This window comes from Protomyctophum bolini (genome assembly GCF_963924005.1).
Source record: "Protomyctophum bolini genome assembly, chromosome: 13".
Lineage (NCBI taxonomy): Eukaryota > Metazoa > Chordata > Actinopteri > Myctophiformes > Myctophidae > Protomyctophum > Protomyctophum bolini.
In genome coordinates, this window is record NC_137874.1 from 17803189 (window position 1) to 17819297 (window position 16109).

Here is a 16109-nt window from a genome sequence, read left to right on the forward strand (position 1 = left end):
AGATTCACATAGATTTGGGTCTTTTATCCGTCTCCTTGAAGCTCCAATGTTCCTGCCTCGTTTGAGAAGTCTCTGAGGTTTCTTTCTTTTTCTTTTAGTTCTTTTTTTTATTTTTTTTACAGCCACTGTTTTTGTTCTCTCCCGTCTGCCTTTATTTTGTAGATTGAACCACAATGTGGAAGAAAACATGGGCTTACCATGGAAGCTTCCACATTCCACCGTTAGTCTGCTTATATCTCTAAAAGCCCTTTACTCCTTTCAACTGAAATTACATGCCTAACATAACAGAAGATATGTTTAGTGCCATATAGTACAGTGAGTGCATATGCTTTGTTTTTCCTTTCTAGACATGACATGAGTGGATAAAGTGGGAATCAAATGCTCAACCTTGGAAGTTTTAATGCAGTGCTTTACCCCGTTACTATACAGGAGATTTACAACGTCTATTAAATCAAATTGGCTTTTTATTCCAAGCTGTTGTCTGTCCTGCTAACAATGTTGTGTTTCTTCCTTGACAGAGCATTTAATTAGTTCTGCATTTAATCACACTATTCTGACTGGCATATCAATGTGTGATTGTGTCTATAGGCTTAATAGATTAAAGGCTTGGCTTTATATTAGAAATTAACCACATGAGCCCTAGCATCCCTGTTCTGGGCATACGTGAACATTCGGCAGAAATTAGCAAATCTATAAGATCACGCTTGTAGAGTTGTGGGCAATGTGACGCGCTGTGATCTGTAGATTGCTGGTTTGATGCAAAACAAAGTGTATAGGGTTTAAAGTGGTAAAGGGCTAATGGGCCCTGGTGGTGTTTCTGTCTCTCACTCTTGTCTCTTCCTGTTGAGATGCTTTATTGTTTTTCTTTCTTATTGATTTCCTTTTTCTGCCCAGGTACAAACAAACAGATAAATCAGGCAGGAAAAGGCATAGGCTACTAGCATTTCAAGCATAATGTGAAGCAACAGCTTAGAGTAGATGTATAGTATAGTTAGTTAGTCCATGCATTCAGTGACGTCATGGGACAAAACAGGACAAGTGACTGTTATCCTGGGTGCTGTCTGTCCCCCATACACATGTCACACACACACACACACACACACACACACACACACACACACACACACACACACACACACACACACACACACACACACACACACACACACACACACACACACGTACGTACAGTCAGCTCAAGGGGATTCGTAGCTCTGGAACAAAAAATTGTTGTAATCACTTCTATTCAGAAATTAATGACTTCTACCGTAATTGGGTGTAGTTTAATCATATTTTAGCTTAATGAGTAATACATACTCAAATTAAGGACTACAGTATCGGCGTCAGTGTGGGTGTGGGTTACTAAACTTGTATTGCTGTAAACACATAGATCATTATTATTAATTTGACAGTTTAATTTTTTTTTTACATAGTTTAGTAGTTTTAATCTTCAATCATCCTATTAGGGACATCAATGACTTTCCATCTTTTAACTGACTGTTGAGTTGTGTATGCGTCTGTATGCTACACTCTAAACGACAGGAATAAAATGAAACTGTGGCTATACAGGAAGTCTGTTGCGCCAATAATTTACCATAATTTGCTCTATGAAATATATATGAAATCACGTAAGCACTTAAGCACTAAGCAGAATGTGGCCCAAGATATTGATTTTAGCCTGTTAAGAGCTATGTGAGTGGTGTTGTTGACAAGTGCAGTCGATTGGCGCCTATTCCCATGTTCATTGTCGCCTTCCCTGACATGGTTGACCTGAGTGTCACCTATGTACTTCCCTGACTGTTACCCGGCGGTTGACCTGCGTTGCCTGACTGAAACTGGTTCCACTGGTTCCACTTGTTCCACTTATTATTAGTCTGGCATTGCCAGACTGTCGCCTCTCAAATGCCTCGGTCATACAGTCTGGAGAACGGAAGCTCTGATCATGAGTAAAATATAAAGCGGAAGTGAAGCCTCCTCCCCACTTCTGTTTTGTCTTTACAGTCGCACAAATGTATCCTAATATAAATAGAAATCATCTAAACATATGTAGATTGCTGCTTAGCAGAAATGGAAATAAAAAAAATAAGCTTTCAAGATATTTTAAAATATATTCTTGTGAACGGAAATGACAAACAGATTTGGGATTTTGGGAGGTGTAGTTCCAGACTCTACCTGTATATAGCATTCGGAGATTGTGGAATAGATGTCTGGCTACACAAGACTAACTTATTACCTACCTCACTCTTTCTCAACCTGTGGGCCACAGTATTTGGGGAGGGGTCCCCTAGATAACAGTGAAGTGACAATTTAAGGACTTTTAAGAAAAGACCATTACTGCAACAACAAACTATATTGGTCAAACATAAAAACTGGTCAAACATTGGCCAAATTCCAAAATAATATGAGGCAAAAATTGTGAAAATAGACGATCCAACATGCTTGTTGGGGTGGGGGGTCCCCAGTTCAAATATGATTATCAACCTACCTCGCAAAGCAGGTTGATAATAAGATCATAATGGCTCTTTCAAATATAGTTGTGGAAGGAGCCAGATGTGTACTACCTGTCACTCAGGTACGTATGAGACGTCGCATGGGCTAACAATAAACATGCTCTTATCTTTATGCACATGTCACACAAAGTAAACGACAGGCAGCAGGATCACCGATCCTCCCCTAAATACAGCATCCCTTTTTATCCCACTTGCGCAGTCTGCCTTTGATCACTGCCATGGCAGGGGACTCTTTTGATGACTCATAGAGATGCATCTCTCCATCTCTCTGTCTCTTACACAACCCCACACAAACACACACATTGATGCTTGGTGTGTGCGTGTGCGTGTGCGTGTGCGTGTGCGCGTGCGCGTGTGCGTGTGTGTGTGTGTGTGTGTGTGTGTGTGTGTGTGGGAGGAGAATTTGATCAACAATATCGCCATCATTTTCATACCATAATGTTTTATTTTTTCTTATTATTTATCTTTATGGAAATCTTATGGTGTGTGAATGTGTAAACAAATATATGATTACACCCAAAAACTGGATGTTTAGAACATAAAAGGTTCCACTATACTATATATACTGTAGATTATATCTGCAATATGATACTGAAATATTGTGACATTTAATTTGACCGTACATGTGGAAAAAGGTAAAGTATGAATCTTCATGTAACCAACTTGAAAAGTTCATGCAGCTTGCTCGCTTAATGGTGACCCTAATCATATCTGATGTACTGCTGTGTTATTGGAAATCTATAAGTAGATGCATTTGTGCTGACTGCCCAACTCCTGTAGGCTGCATGTATAAACACCTAAATGCATACAAGAATTGCACTTGTTAAGGGCTTCTAGGCTGCTGTAATTTTCAGCGTCAGTTCAGTCAGATAACTCACGAATAGATGTACACAAGTGTGCATATAACATTATATCTTGGCGTTCGGCTCTGCTACATTTTTCTCCCTGCTCGGCACAATTATACAACCATCATTAACCATTAAAGAGCAGGGAGATAGTGTCACGGTGCGACTCAAGACAAGTAATATAGGACCCAAAATGCTGAACAGACAGGCAGGAGCAGAGAAACGTCAAATTAAGTATTTATTATACTGAAAACACTAGGTGAACATAATGGGAACATAAGGAACTGAGGGTCTAAGTAGACACAGGGATCACAATACACAGGTGAACAGAACAAACAACACTGGGATTGGCTAGGAGACTAACAGGACACAGGTGGAGAAAACTAGTAATCACAAGGAGGTAAGACAAGACAGGCAAACACAACTAGGCAGAACAGGAAACACTAAGGCATCACTACATAATAAAAGTACACAGTATGCAGATTATAGTTAATGACAATACAGTTAGTGACAGATAGATATACAATAACTACCCTGTAAATAAGTCCGTTGGATGAGGGATGATCTATGCTTAAAGTCAAGCACCCAGTCTGGACGTTAACAGTCCTAACACTGTCTTAGGGCAGAGCTTCCTGCATTAGGCCCACTCTCCCTCCATGTCCCCCATGGACTGACTACCTGCAGTATAACTCAGGCCTCTCCCTAGTGGCCCGTACCACCTGTCTAGAGACAGCTTTCCCCAAACCATTCACTTACATTTACTAGTGAACCTGTAACACAGAAACATTTCCAAACATGTACAGTATAATTGTCAATCCAAAATGATTAACACACCAGGTTTTAAATAACCCGTACCGTTGCAAACATATTAAAGAATATGTATTGCCAGAACCCGGCACCCCTGCAACATGGTGCAACCCAATTCAACCCTCCCCCTATAAAAGGAGCAGTGGATGCAGTAGTGCCTCTTTTGTGACCAGGAAATGAGGATGGTGTGAGTAGTGGGTGTTTGACAACATAGTAATGGTAACTTAAACTGTTTGACTGTGAAAGAAATAAATGTATGTTGACCAACCAATTGTCTGTCCAAATGATTATGAAATGAAATGAAATATGTATATAAAACTGTAAATAAGCCAAGATCCACTGATTGCTAACTTTAGCCGGCATAGTTAGTAAACAGTGTGTGATAATGACCATTGACTGACAGGTGGGAATATTGAGTGTGAAATGAGGGTTGGATAAACAGAAAATGAAATACAATTATGCATGTGTGGCTCAAGAGAACATGTCTTTATCACATACCCCCCATGGGGAACAGAAACAGCAGAGCCCACCGGTGGTGCTGGGGTGGCGGTGGGAGCAAACAGTGCATAACAACACAGAGGAAGGAACGCAGGAAGAATCCAGACTTAGGTGAGCTTAAATACCCTGCCCGATTGGGCAGCTGATTGCCACATCAGCGATGGGTCTTGCATAACACTGAGTATATCTGAACTAACTCTGCAAGCTACGTATCATTTAGCTATCTCAAACAACACCAACTTCAAATATTTGTCTGCTCTGCAAACAGGAAACTGTCCACACACAAACACACGCTAGGTTTCAAGCTTTCACTTCATGTGGTGTTATGCTAATGCAGCGTGTTAATTCTCAACTGAACAGAATGGTTTTCCACGCACGATGTTTGATGTCAGTTGCACACGAGGCCAGTGCGCCCAGGCGAGCCTTGAGGCGAGTGCCTGCCATGTGCTGAGCAGCCGATATGGCCTTGGGAGTGATCAAGCTGCACGGTCCGACTTGGCAATCCGTGGTGGATGGCATTGGGATCCTTTAGGAATTTAACGATTCTGGTTCCTTAACAATTCCCTCTTAACGGTCCGATTCCTTAATAGTTTCTTTTAACGATTCCTAGGGTCCCAGGTCTGTAATTCTGAGAATGTACAAATGGAACCACATGGAACATTATGGGTCAAGCGCGGTTTTGTATGGTCCCGTTAATATTAACCTCGCAGCAATATTTTAAAAAGATAGTCCTCATGATAGGATTAAGGCCAGGCAATTTTTTACTCTGATGGCGGTTATTTGCAGAATACATTATTTTCCCTCTAAGTTCCCTTATGGGTCCATCTGATTCCATGTGTACAGTACTCTCTCTCAGAGTTATGGTGGTCCGTGACATGTAAAGGTTTGAGAACCACCTGCATTGTAATCGTATAGCAGACGTGATCCAGAAACCATTCCAAATGTGATGGAACTGATTCCAGTTCCTCAATTCCATTTTTCATTATGTTAAGACGGCATTGTCTTGCTCAATTATTTCACGTTTATTCTCACACTACAGCAAAACTAAACTTATGTTTAGTAGTGTGTGGGGAATAATGCACCTATTATATAATAGGTATTATTTGTTGATTGTTTTGATGAATGATTACTAGTCCATTCAGAAATAAATAAAAACATTGCAGAATACATTACATTACAAAATAGTAAATACTGTACATGACAGAATACACTAATGATAAAAACAACAGTCACATCACACCATACACCAAAATACATAAATACTCACTCACGCATGCACGCACACGGTCATAAACCTGACCGCATATCATTCAAGAAAGATTAGCTGCATCGATTTGTTTTCAGGGAATTCAATCATTTTAATGTCGTTGATTGGCTGGTGACGCAAACTTTCCAAGTTCTATTTTGACTAGCCTCAGAAACCCAGACGTTTTTAATTTCCAGGGAGAAAAAAAAATGAGTCTGGGACCGAGTCCACTTCAATTCGGCATAGAGTAGCGCAAACGTCGATCACTCTCTGCTGATTAACGCACACACGTACACGTACACACACACACACACACACACACACACACACACACACACTCCTCTCTCTCTGTCGCTCTAATTAATTAGTCTCATGTCGCGCAGCTACGTCTAGGTTCTCCCAGTGGATCCTGCCGGGAGCTGCCTATGCCATAGAAAGCATAGGTGGACCCCAGGCAAACTGACTGATTCTGTGTTATTTTTGTCACCCAGTTACCCTTTTCCACATATACCTTTAACATTTTGATTTATTTACTGTAGGCCTACATTAAAGTGAATAATCAAAATTCAATGTATTTTTTTCATTCAATGTTAAAATTCCAGAATCTTTGCAGTTTCACCATAACAAACACATAGTCAATAGTCATAGTCATGATAAATGGAGCATAAAAAGTGAACCCAACACGTATTGCACTTGCTGTAGCAGGAGTTATGTATTGCCCTTGGGGAGGTGGTAGTTGTTTTGGAGGGGGGGGGGGGTTATGGGTTCAGCAGCATGTCCACGGCTCTGGGGAAAAAGCTGTTTCTCAGCCTGCCGGTTCGTGTGCGTATCAGTCGAGAGCCTGCCTGAGGGTAGAGTGATGAACGGGTGGGGGGGGGAGAGGACTGTGAGGGGGTCTCTCATGATGTTAGAGGCCCATTTGTGGGGTGGTTGTCTCTCAGTTTTGGGAACGGGGAGTCGATGGTCCTCCGAGCCGTTCTGACTAGCCACGTACTGCTGTAGTGCGACTAGTGTGTCAGGCAGTACTGCACAACGGCATGTCAGGACGCTCTCAATAGTGAAGTGGTAGATGTTCCCTTCAGCAAAAAACTATCTGCCCCATCATGCACTGCCTCTTCTTTTTTTTACAGTACCGTATATATCCATGTTAGTACAAGATATGAAAATACAGCGACCCAAACATTGAAGATATCTTAATTAATGAACATATTGACTGCCATTGGCCTGCACCGGGCCATTGTTTGGTTACAATTTCAATTAGGCTGAAGAAACTGCAAATAATAGCCCGGGCGGACCCAAATGATTAAATTAGGCTATTATTTGGGTGTATAATATGCAAAATGGTCTGTCAGACCCCGGGGGATTAAAAGGAACTGGGTGGCTAATTGAGGCGTGCGTGCGTCCATCTGCTTACAGCTAATGTCCGGCACCTCTGCCCCAAATTTTCCAGAACGGCCTGTTATAGCGCCACCATGAGACAGATTTTTTATATTTTTACCATATTTTTAAACATTTTATGCACACACCCTAGAGGCCAAGGAAAAACCTTTGACCTGCAGTTTTCACATCTGCCTTTTATAGCGCCACCCAGGAGGCCGACTTTTGTGAAACACATTTTTTTAATATTACTCCTCCAGATTCTGTCCAAAGATCAGGCACATCGTTACACAGTATCTCTATAGTGGGTTAAGAGTCAAAACGGATATGTCAGATATGTCATATTCCATCCTAATTGCCTAACATTGGCTTCCAAAGTTTAGACAAAAAGTGTCCAATTTAAAAATTTCACACACTTTCCTACTAGGCTGAGGAATAAATCCCACCCTTTTCACATTGGCCTGCTATAGTGCCACCAACAGGTGGATTTTTGCAAAACATTTTTTTAAATAAAATGCCTCAAATCATCCAATTGCCATCAAAGGCGTAAGAAGAAATGGCACCCTTTTCACATTGGCCTATTATATCGCCACCAGGAGGCCTGTGCCCAGAGGGGCACTTTTTCTAGTTTGCACTGTACTGTAAAAAAGTAGACCACATTAGTTAAAACGTTTGTATTGTAGGACAGAGGCATACACCACAGGAAGTGTCAATTATCTGTCTCCAAACATTTTGCGCATTGAGCAAAGTTAATTGCGCATGGCAAAGTCGATAAGGCCCCTCGCACTCACATCCTCCTGTGTGCACCCCCTTGCACTAATGATTTTAAGCATTGAACAGGCCGAGGTGAAGTGAGGACAAGTGAGGAGTAGCGAGTGTTTGGGTGACAATAAAATAAAGGTAGGAAACTGTCTCAGTATACTATAGCTTGTCGTGTTCCTCTCAGTGGAGTCAATAATGTGGAATATATGGGATCAGGACCACTTCCTAGCACCACTTCAACAGTTTTTTTACCCGAGGCAGTGAGGCTTACAAACAAGCCTCGCTGACAGATGTCTGGGATTGTATAGCACACCAATCTCACCGAGACAAATTCCTTGTGTGTGCACTCGACTGCATTGATAATCACCGGAGGGCCATGTAGTAGGGTTTAGAATTGACAGATTGAGTTGGCTCATTAACAGGCAAATGTAGAGACTGCATTCACCATCTCTTAAACTACTTTGTATACATTCAACTTTCTGAAAATGTAGTGAAATGTAATGGAAAATGCTGCTTGGAAATGTTCTGCCCCTCTGCTTGGCTGCACCAGCTGGTCAAGATGCATAAATTGTACAAAAAGTTTCTCCTTTTAAATATGTTCTCAAACCTTCTCTCTCTCCATGTACTGTTTGCAGCTTTTAGTCACCAAGAGCTGATAAGAGGTTGACATAACCTGTCTTTGTGAACAATGCTTTGCTACAAAAGAGAGCCTCACTGGCTTGAAATAGAAGCCTCTTTTGTTATCCAGACACCATAGACTGAATGACTTGTGTGTTGAAATGGGAGAACTGGCGTGGTGTGGTCACATAGACAAACATACCGCTGTATAGTCTATCTTTCTTTTCACTTTTGCCATCTCTGAATTTGATAACGCCAATCTTTCTTTGGACAATGGCAATGCAGTGCGTTGGGCAAGGAATACTTTTGGAGTGTGACCTACTTTTAGCAATATTCTTAACCACTAATTTCAACCCTATACTTCATCGTATGACAAATAGTGAAATATTCTCACATCTTTTTAGAATGTTTGAAAATGTTCGACTAATATGGCTTGGCAAATAGTCTATAATGTCTGCAAATTATGCAGTTGGACACACCTGTTGTTATAAGACTACATTATCCCAGGCTCAGTGACAGTATTACTAAGCCTTGCTGTTCCCTAGTACTTTAGCCTGGTGGTGATGCTGGCTTCTCTTACGACTGTGTGCTAATGGTGCTTGAAATGCATTAAGCAGGAGTCCTAACTCCTATTGCTTTGTTGTGGGGAAGAACCTGAGCTGTGTTTGCACATCTCCTTTCCTACCGTCCGTCCTCGCCTACCTCCCTTATCCCCTTCATAACCTGTTGCTATGACACTCTACACCTGCGTAGGTACAGAGTAAACACCTCCAGTCCAGCCTTGTTTACACAAGCCCTGAGATATGATAAACCTGTGGTGTGTGTGTGTGTGTGTGTGTGTGTGTGTGTGTGTGCGCGCGCGCGTGTGGATAGGAACACCTGACTATTCTGAAATGTCCTTGGGATAACTTTAGCCCACCCTATCTCTCCTCTGTCTCATTCGGATCCACAGGGCACCACATACGTGTGTGTGTGCATGTGTGCGTGCGTGCATGCGTGTGTGTGTGTGTGTGTGTGTGTGCGTGCTCTGAGGTTTGAGACACGCAGCTACTTTTGGAAGAAAGAAAAACAACAGTCTAATGAAATTCACACGGTTTGTTTATTTCCTCCCTCTGTAGCAGCGGTTCGTTAGCCCCTGTGCATAGTTCCCTCATGCCTTGTGCCTTGCATTACCCCAAATCACATGCAGCTATTTTTTCATTGCCACCATTGTACCATCCCTAATGTGGCACAAAGTACTGAAAAAATTGCCAGGACCAGATTTTGAGAGGTGTTTTATGCCTGAACACACACAGACACACACACACACACACACACTTTGTGCTTACACAGGAAAAGAAAATGCTATGTTTTGCGTAACAGAAGAGTAAACATATTAACATTAAGCTTTAATTGTCATTTTTCGTCATTACTTGTGGTTTTAATTGGATTTAATTGAAAACAAATATGACATAGAAATTACCTCACAATCATACTTGTGATAGAAAACATTACAAGTTAGTGACATCACTAGCGGCTTGTGATTTGCTTATTAGAACCCTATAGAGTCCTATTGACATTTCTAAATCTTAACCCATACGATCAATTGACGCTTTTTTGGGGGGGGGGGGGGTTAAATTAAATTCTATATGTTTCCCTACACATTAAAGACCTGTGAAATCCTTTTGGTTGTAATTGTAGTTCAATTGATACTCAGGATTGTGACGGGGCTTTACACAAAATGATATATCAGACGTTGCTTTATTCTTAGCTTTCAGTCTGTGTCTGACCTTCATCCGAACATAGCCTGAAAAGACATGGCTTTGAAACTTTCATGTGCAATAAATATATACTTTCTTATTGCTGTATACTGCTACTGAAACTGAACCCATCTCTTTTGCTTGAAACCCAAAGGAATTCATGAATAAATAATGCTTTACGACAATAGGGACTAAGGGAGTTTAAAACCGTGTGCAATGGAACAGTGCAAAGTGCAAACTATGCGAAATCTTGCATAGATGCAAAAGTATGGATGCAATGCACATTCTTTTTATGATGAAAATATGAAAAGTAAGTAAATAAGTAATTAAAGGTCAATAATTTGATTCTGGAGTTGAGTGTAATTAATAATGCAACTCCCCTCTCATTTAAATTATTTTATTGACGTAATTATTATAACAACCATAATGCTAATAGATAACATACAGTAGTAACAGAATATCAATTGTTTTATGATCTATATGGTTTAGCTTCAGTTTATACCTGTTCTATATTTACAGTAGCACTAAAGTAAAAATAAAACACTAGAACATTGGATGCGTAACAAGGAAGAGCATCAGACTTCAAGATTGTGCTTTATATTGTTACATCTTGTGACTACACGTACATAAGACACTCTAGTCTTACGTAAGACTCTAGTCTTATGTGACTAGAGTCTAGTGACTAGACTAGTCACTAGAGTAACATCGTTTGTTCATTTTCCTTCAGACAATGCAGCAGCAACGGTAATATGAATAATACAAAAAAACTACTTATATACACCAACAGCATTTTTTCAGTAGCTGCCACATTACTTCATGTAGCCTAAACAACAACCCAGAAGCCACTTCAGTCAGTGGTCTGTCACTTTCCGGCAATCTTTTTGGCCTCACCACTTTGGAATGAGCAGAATTTGAACCGCTGCCTGTTTAGCTGAAAGCTCAAAGAGAAAGAGTTGGAGCGTGAAGACCAAGAACTCACCGCCCCTTCACTCTGCTCTGACCTCCCTCCATCCATCTTCTCCCGTCCACAGTCCGCCCCCCACCCCCAGCATTGCACATGAGATTACTTTGCCGCCATAGCAACCTCCATCCTCACTACTTTAACGTGTGCCATTGATAGTGAATGGGGGAGGGAAGTAGTGTTGACTTTGCATTTGTGAATGGAACCGCCATTTTTAACCATGACACTGCACTGCCGTGTGTGTTTCTGGTTCTTCTTCACCCTCTGAATTACAACCATCTGTAACTGAACACTATGAAAGCATCACTATTCACTACCATAGCCTTCCTCTGTCTGTCATTGTGTAGCTCAGTGTTTCAACACCCACTTTGATACGCATCAGGCCATGAACCCCCCATTTGAGAATTTATTTTTAACTTAAATTTACACTGTAAAGTCCTCAGTGTTAATTGAACTGATAGTGTACAGCTGGAACCCTTTGGTTCCATGTGTACACTGTCAGTGTGACGGACCCGTCAAGGTAGCTTTTCAGAGAGTATTCCAAAATTCTCCATCGTCTATTATTGCTATTCATCGCACAACATAGTATAGGGCTTAATTGGAAGGCACAGCGCATTGTCTTGTGCTAAAACACCTTCAGCTGTGTAATACGATATATCACAGCCTTTGGTGTGTTATTGCTTAAAGAGAAGAGTGTGCCTCTGCCTCAGTCACTTCCACAGCCCAGATTGTCCTTATCTGCATTCCAATCGCCGACTATCTGGTCACAAACTACCTCCTCTGACAACTGTAATCTTCTGATCATTTGCAGGTAAAACGCTGTTGAGACGGATTGCTGATGTCACGGTGTACCCAATAAGAACACACTGTTTCTCTTCTTGTTTCATAGTGCGGAGCCTGGAAACCGTTATCGGCCTGTACGGAGAGACCATTGTAGTGCCATGCATGCATGATGCAACAGCACCAGGGGACAAATTGATGTTCACCAAGTGGAAATACGTGAGTATCCGTACACTGTCAACTGTATTGTAAAGATATTTCATTCATCAGTATAATAATAATAAAGTATAGACATGAGGACGTTCAAGATCCAGAAAAAAACTGAGAAATCAATGATTCTGTTATGTACCCTTACTATCGCCATTTGACAAACGTGTAAGATTATAAAATATGGATGCTTGTGCATAACACATCTGCAATACAGCACTAATATGGAAAGACAGAATTAAGATTTTCCTCTCAATATATTTCTTTCCAACAATCCAACAATGTCAAATATATATTTTAATCAAGATCCTATGAACGACAAGATAATAGGAGCAAAATGCACTATTCAATTTATTTCTTATTTATTTATTTATTTTATTCACAATTTAATTACACAGTAACATCCTCTGAGAGGGTTAGATTAACATTGAGGATTTGACTGTGTAGCCTAGGTTTAAAGTGGTTATACGTGTTCCCATAGTCAACGCAATCATTTCTTCCCTTCGTCCTTCAGGAGAAAGACGACGGCACTGCAGGTTATCTGATGCTCAAACAGGCCCAAAAGGATGAAGCCATTGTGCAAGCCACCGACAGCTATGCCACGCGGGTCGACATGGCCGACAACTCCAGCCTGCTGATCAGCCAGGGCACACTGAAGGACCAGAGGATCTACACCTGCATGGTGGTGTCTGAGTCAAACCTCCGGGAGTATCCCGTCACTGTGGTGGTTTACAGTAAGTCCCGTGCATACAAACATACACATACGGCAAGTCACATGTTGGGTTGTTAAGAACAGAGTGATGATTTTACCTGGACTAAGAGAAAAATTGTAGCATACTAAACATGGGGGAGGGGGAGTAGGCCAATTAATAAACCGGATTTCAAGGAGCAAGTGGAATAGCCCATATAAAATACATTTGCAAAGACCTTTTTTTGGTTTGTTTAGGGTGCAGTCACACCAAACCTTGGTGTGACTGTGGTTTGTGTTTTGTTGCCATTTGAAGACTTTTGCAAAAATGTTTTATAAAGAACACTTCGTTTCCATTGAAAAGCATTGGCAGACTCCCCTCGCATAGGTAGAATCAAAGTTCAGTGTCACCGCAGCCTTAGGCTGGAAGCTCTCATTCTTTTTGAAATTCCCAGGAAATCTACTCATAATGAGCTCATGACCTTCTCACAATCTTACCGAGCAGCAAAGACAGCGGCCAATATTTCCTCCATGACTTTTTAGAATCCACAACTTTCCTCACAGAATATTTAATAAAAAAACGTATCCTCTCTGTTGCAAATTCTGCTGTGTATAATTAACTTCTTTGACTTGTTTATATCATTTGTCTTTTGTCTTGTTACATTTGTCTATGTACTGTTTGTTGATACGAGATACCTATAGGGTTGTGGCTCTTTCGGAGTGGGAACTTGTAGGAGGGGTAACATATACACCTTTTTGTATGGTATTGTTTTATTGACCATACTATGTTTTTGGGAAATATTAATAAAGAAAACAAAAACTGACCCTCTTTATGTTTGTGTTTACAGAGAAGCCGGCGTCCCCTGAGATTATGGACAAAGCCAAAATGCTGGAGAAGGATAAACTAACAACGGTAAAAAGTCACTCTAAAATCCCTTTTCTGCAATTGAGAAGTGAACGTATGCCCTGTTTGCAGGTGCACACATGTACACAAATGCCACGTGTGCCATGCACACGTATGTGCGCCCTCACAAAAAGGAAGCCACTGTATTATTTTGAAATCATACTATACCGTAGCGTAAACTAGTGTGGGGAGTTCACTGCTAATGAAGTCCCAGCTGGTAAGCGTACTAAAATTGTTTTATTGCTGTAGCACCACATAAACCAGTTATTTATCTCCAAACCACCATTGTGAGTTGTGTAATAGCACACTTCTCTCCATCTGGCTTGGTTAGGGACACTTTGAAGGAGAAATAAATAAATAAATAAACATAGTTACTGTTTTAACTGTATGACAGTGCATGACTAACAGTCACTAGCTTGCTCAAAGCCTCGTAGTATCTTGATGAATATGTAAGCACCCATGGTTTTCATGACTCACAAAAACATGCACGCACGCGCACACACACACACACACACACACACACACACACACACACACACACACACACACAAAATTGCAGATGATGAATGCTACGGTCTACTGTGCACATTGCTACAGTACATGCAGTGGTCTCACACACGTTTGAGTATGTTGTTACCTTCAACCCCTCCGCTCTCTAGGATGCGAGGCACACTGCACCACCTGCAGCGAGCTCACATTTATTATGGATCACAAGACCTGCGTCTTTCCCTTTCCATTCAGGCATTATTGAACAGCTTTGTGGTCTTCCTAGCGAGGGAGACACAGAGGCCGTGATGAGAATAAGAGTTATAGTGTGTGCGTGTGTGTGTGTGTGTGTGTGTGTGTGTGTGTACTACCGTATGTGTGTGTGCGTGCATGGGTGATATTGGGTCCAGCCTCTTTCAATTCTATTGAATTGTTATTGAGAAACGTAATATGCTTAAGCACAAAGATAACAAACGGGTTTTGCTCTTATGCACACAATATGTAGCAATGAAGACCACCTTGAACCTTTATCTTTGAAACCTAGCTGAGCTGGCTCATATTATGTGTAAACATTGAATATCAATAATATTGCTAAAATTATGTCAGGCAAATTTACAGAACAGACAGATCAGTATATAATGTGTCCCCCAAAAGAATGATGCCCAGTGCGACCTTGGCTAGGAAGATTCCTGGAGTCCAAACCAAATCACAACAATGTACTGTACATTCTCTGAACGTTTCTCGCTCTTGGCTTATGTAAACTTTTCTTGAGTTACACTAGCGGCATGCAGTAGCTCCCCTTTCTAAAGTTTACCTTTACAAAACAGCTGACATTGTGTGTGTGTGTGTGTGTGTGTGTGTGTGTGTGTGTGTGTGTGTGTGTGTGTGTGTGTGTGTTTTTGCACACGCGCGCGTGCGTGTGTGTGCGCGTGCATGAATGTTCAATGAGCTATAGGTTGAATGATTTTGTTAATCTCATCATGTTACATGTTCTATGCTCTCCTCTCCTGTGTAAGCATACTCCACTTAAACACAGATTAGTCATCATGCACACGCACTTACGCAGGCTCGCACGCTCACACTCACTCACACACACAAAGCCTGCACACAGGTCCACAGCTGCACCCCAAATTATTCTGTGGCTTTTTTGTAATATAGATGAGGCATTTCCTTTGCAATAATGGACTCTCAATTCTCTCCATTTGGTAAAAAGTGCTGAGGTCTCTCGGTGGGAGGGTGTGGGTGCGGCGCGGTGTCACTGAAATAAGGACCTTCTTGGTCCAAGCTAACTGACACTTAGGAATTTAAACCATTGTGTTGTGTCAAAGCAGAGAGAGAACTCATTGCACCTCTCTGACAGACAAAAATGCCTCAATGCCTTAGTTCAGACACACGTGCACGCACACACGCACGCATGATGTCACGCTCCCTCGCACACACACAAACACACGCACATGCACACGCGCACACACCAGACACAGACAACCTGCAATTATCTGTCTGAGGGGTGGGAGTGAATAGCTTTTATCCCCCATGTCCAAGTTGCCTCTGTGGAGAAATATTACTAGATAGTTATATTTTCTTTACTATTAATTAATTTTAATTACACAGTTAAAATCCTCTGAGAGCGTACGCTCTCAGCGTTAAATTAACACTGAGTAGTTTGATGTGTAACCTACTG

The 16109-nt window shown here is 41.3% G+C and overlaps 1 protein-coding gene across 2 annotated transcripts in view; it reads left to right on the forward strand.

Annotated features, from left to right (window-relative positions):
• alcama (activated leukocyte cell adhesion molecule a) overlaps nt 1-16109 on the forward strand; it is a 74398-nt gene that overhangs the window by 36705 nt on the left and 21584 nt on the right. For both annotated transcript variants that reach the window (XM_080780015.1, XM_080780016.1), the window contains exons 2-4: nt 12253-12362; nt 12865-13084; nt 13887-13951. In XM_080780015.1, coding sequence (XP_080636141.1) covers nt 12253-12362; nt 12865-13084; nt 13887-13951 — 395 coding nt within the window. The remainder of the gene's footprint in view (nt 1-12252; nt 12363-12864; nt 13085-13886; nt 13952-16109) is intronic.